Here is a 1154-nt window from a genome sequence, read left to right on the forward strand (position 1 = left end):
ACCATATTCACGAACAGTATCCTTACACTTTTCATGAATATCCTTATCACCAATAAAACCCAAAAAGTTATTAGTACCAAAGTTAATAACCTTGTCCTTCTTTCCTTCAACAGTGAATTCAACATCGGCAACTGAAGTGACGACATATTCATGTTCCTTCATAGCATTAATTGTAGCATCAACATTGCTATCATCAGAGGTTGGAACAAGTGGTACAGGTTCCCAATCTTCAATAATTTCATCTTCTTGTTTCTTGGAAAGTTTTTGTGGTGGCACAGCTGAACGTCTCTTGCTCATCAAATACCAAACAATTAAAACAATAATTGAAACATCAATCAATGAACGATATGGGTGATTTTGAAACTCTCCAACAAGAATATCGGCAAGTTTGTTAAAGATGTTGACGTATCGAGACAATGATTCCATTGCCGATAATGTTGATGTTGCCTCTTGTGTGGACATTTTTTTCTTCTTGAGAATTTTAATATTAGGCGGATCACCCGCTAAACCCTTTTCGCAAATGCTGGCTTGACTTTTAACGATTTTTTGTTAATGGATTTTTGCGATGTGAGCGAAATGTAGAATTGCCCAAGCTCGACTTGTAAATTTTTTCGAAAGTATTTGAAATTTCACCAAGTCTTGAAATTAATAAAGTCAAATATTAAATGTATTGATTGTTGTAATATACTTGTTAGGCCTGTTTGGAAGGGTCAAGAATAACACACGGAACCCTTTTTCCTTGATATCTCAATGATACGTTTCGGTTCTTCAATAGCAAGCTGTATTGAAGAAAAGTCATTATAAAAGGACTCAACCTGACAAACCTTCTTTGTTTTTGTATCAAAGCATCTCGTTTCTTACTCACTACATAGTTGCCAGCAATACATTGTCCTGAATTTAAGGGTTCATTCAGATCAAGAAGATCACATAATTGACAAGTATCATAATACGTAATGGATTCTATTGAACTTGTTCTGCAGGTGTTAAAGGATTAGCAAGATTTGTTTCCGTAAAGAAGGACCTTCAAATTTTCTGTGAACTGAACTTGTAAAATGCTGTTGATTATACTGCCCTTTAGCATGAATTCTGCCTTTTTGGAGAAGGACTCATTTTCACTCTTTCAACAACATATGTTCCAATTCAGCAAGATATTA

The 1154-nt window shown here is 34.7% G+C and overlaps 1 protein-coding gene across 1 annotated transcript; it reads right to left on the reverse strand.

Moving 5' to 3' along the window:
- Positions 1-26: 26 nt before the first annotated feature.
- Positions 27-462, reverse strand: NAEGRDRAFT_54954 (uncharacterized protein; the record flags this gene model as incomplete). The annotated part of the gene is made up of 1 exon (XM_002668061.1): positions 27-462. A coding segment is annotated over one exon (436 nt), but the record flags the coding sequence as incomplete, so codon positions are not given.
- Between the last annotated feature and the right edge of the window lie 692 nt (positions 463-1154).

This window comes from Naegleria gruberi (assembly GCF_000004985.1).
Source record: "Naegleria gruberi genomic scaffold NAEGRscaffold_769, whole genome shotgun sequence".
NCBI classification, from domain to species: Eukaryota; Heterolobosea; class Eutetramitea; order Acrasida; family Naegleriidae; genus Naegleria; species Naegleria gruberi.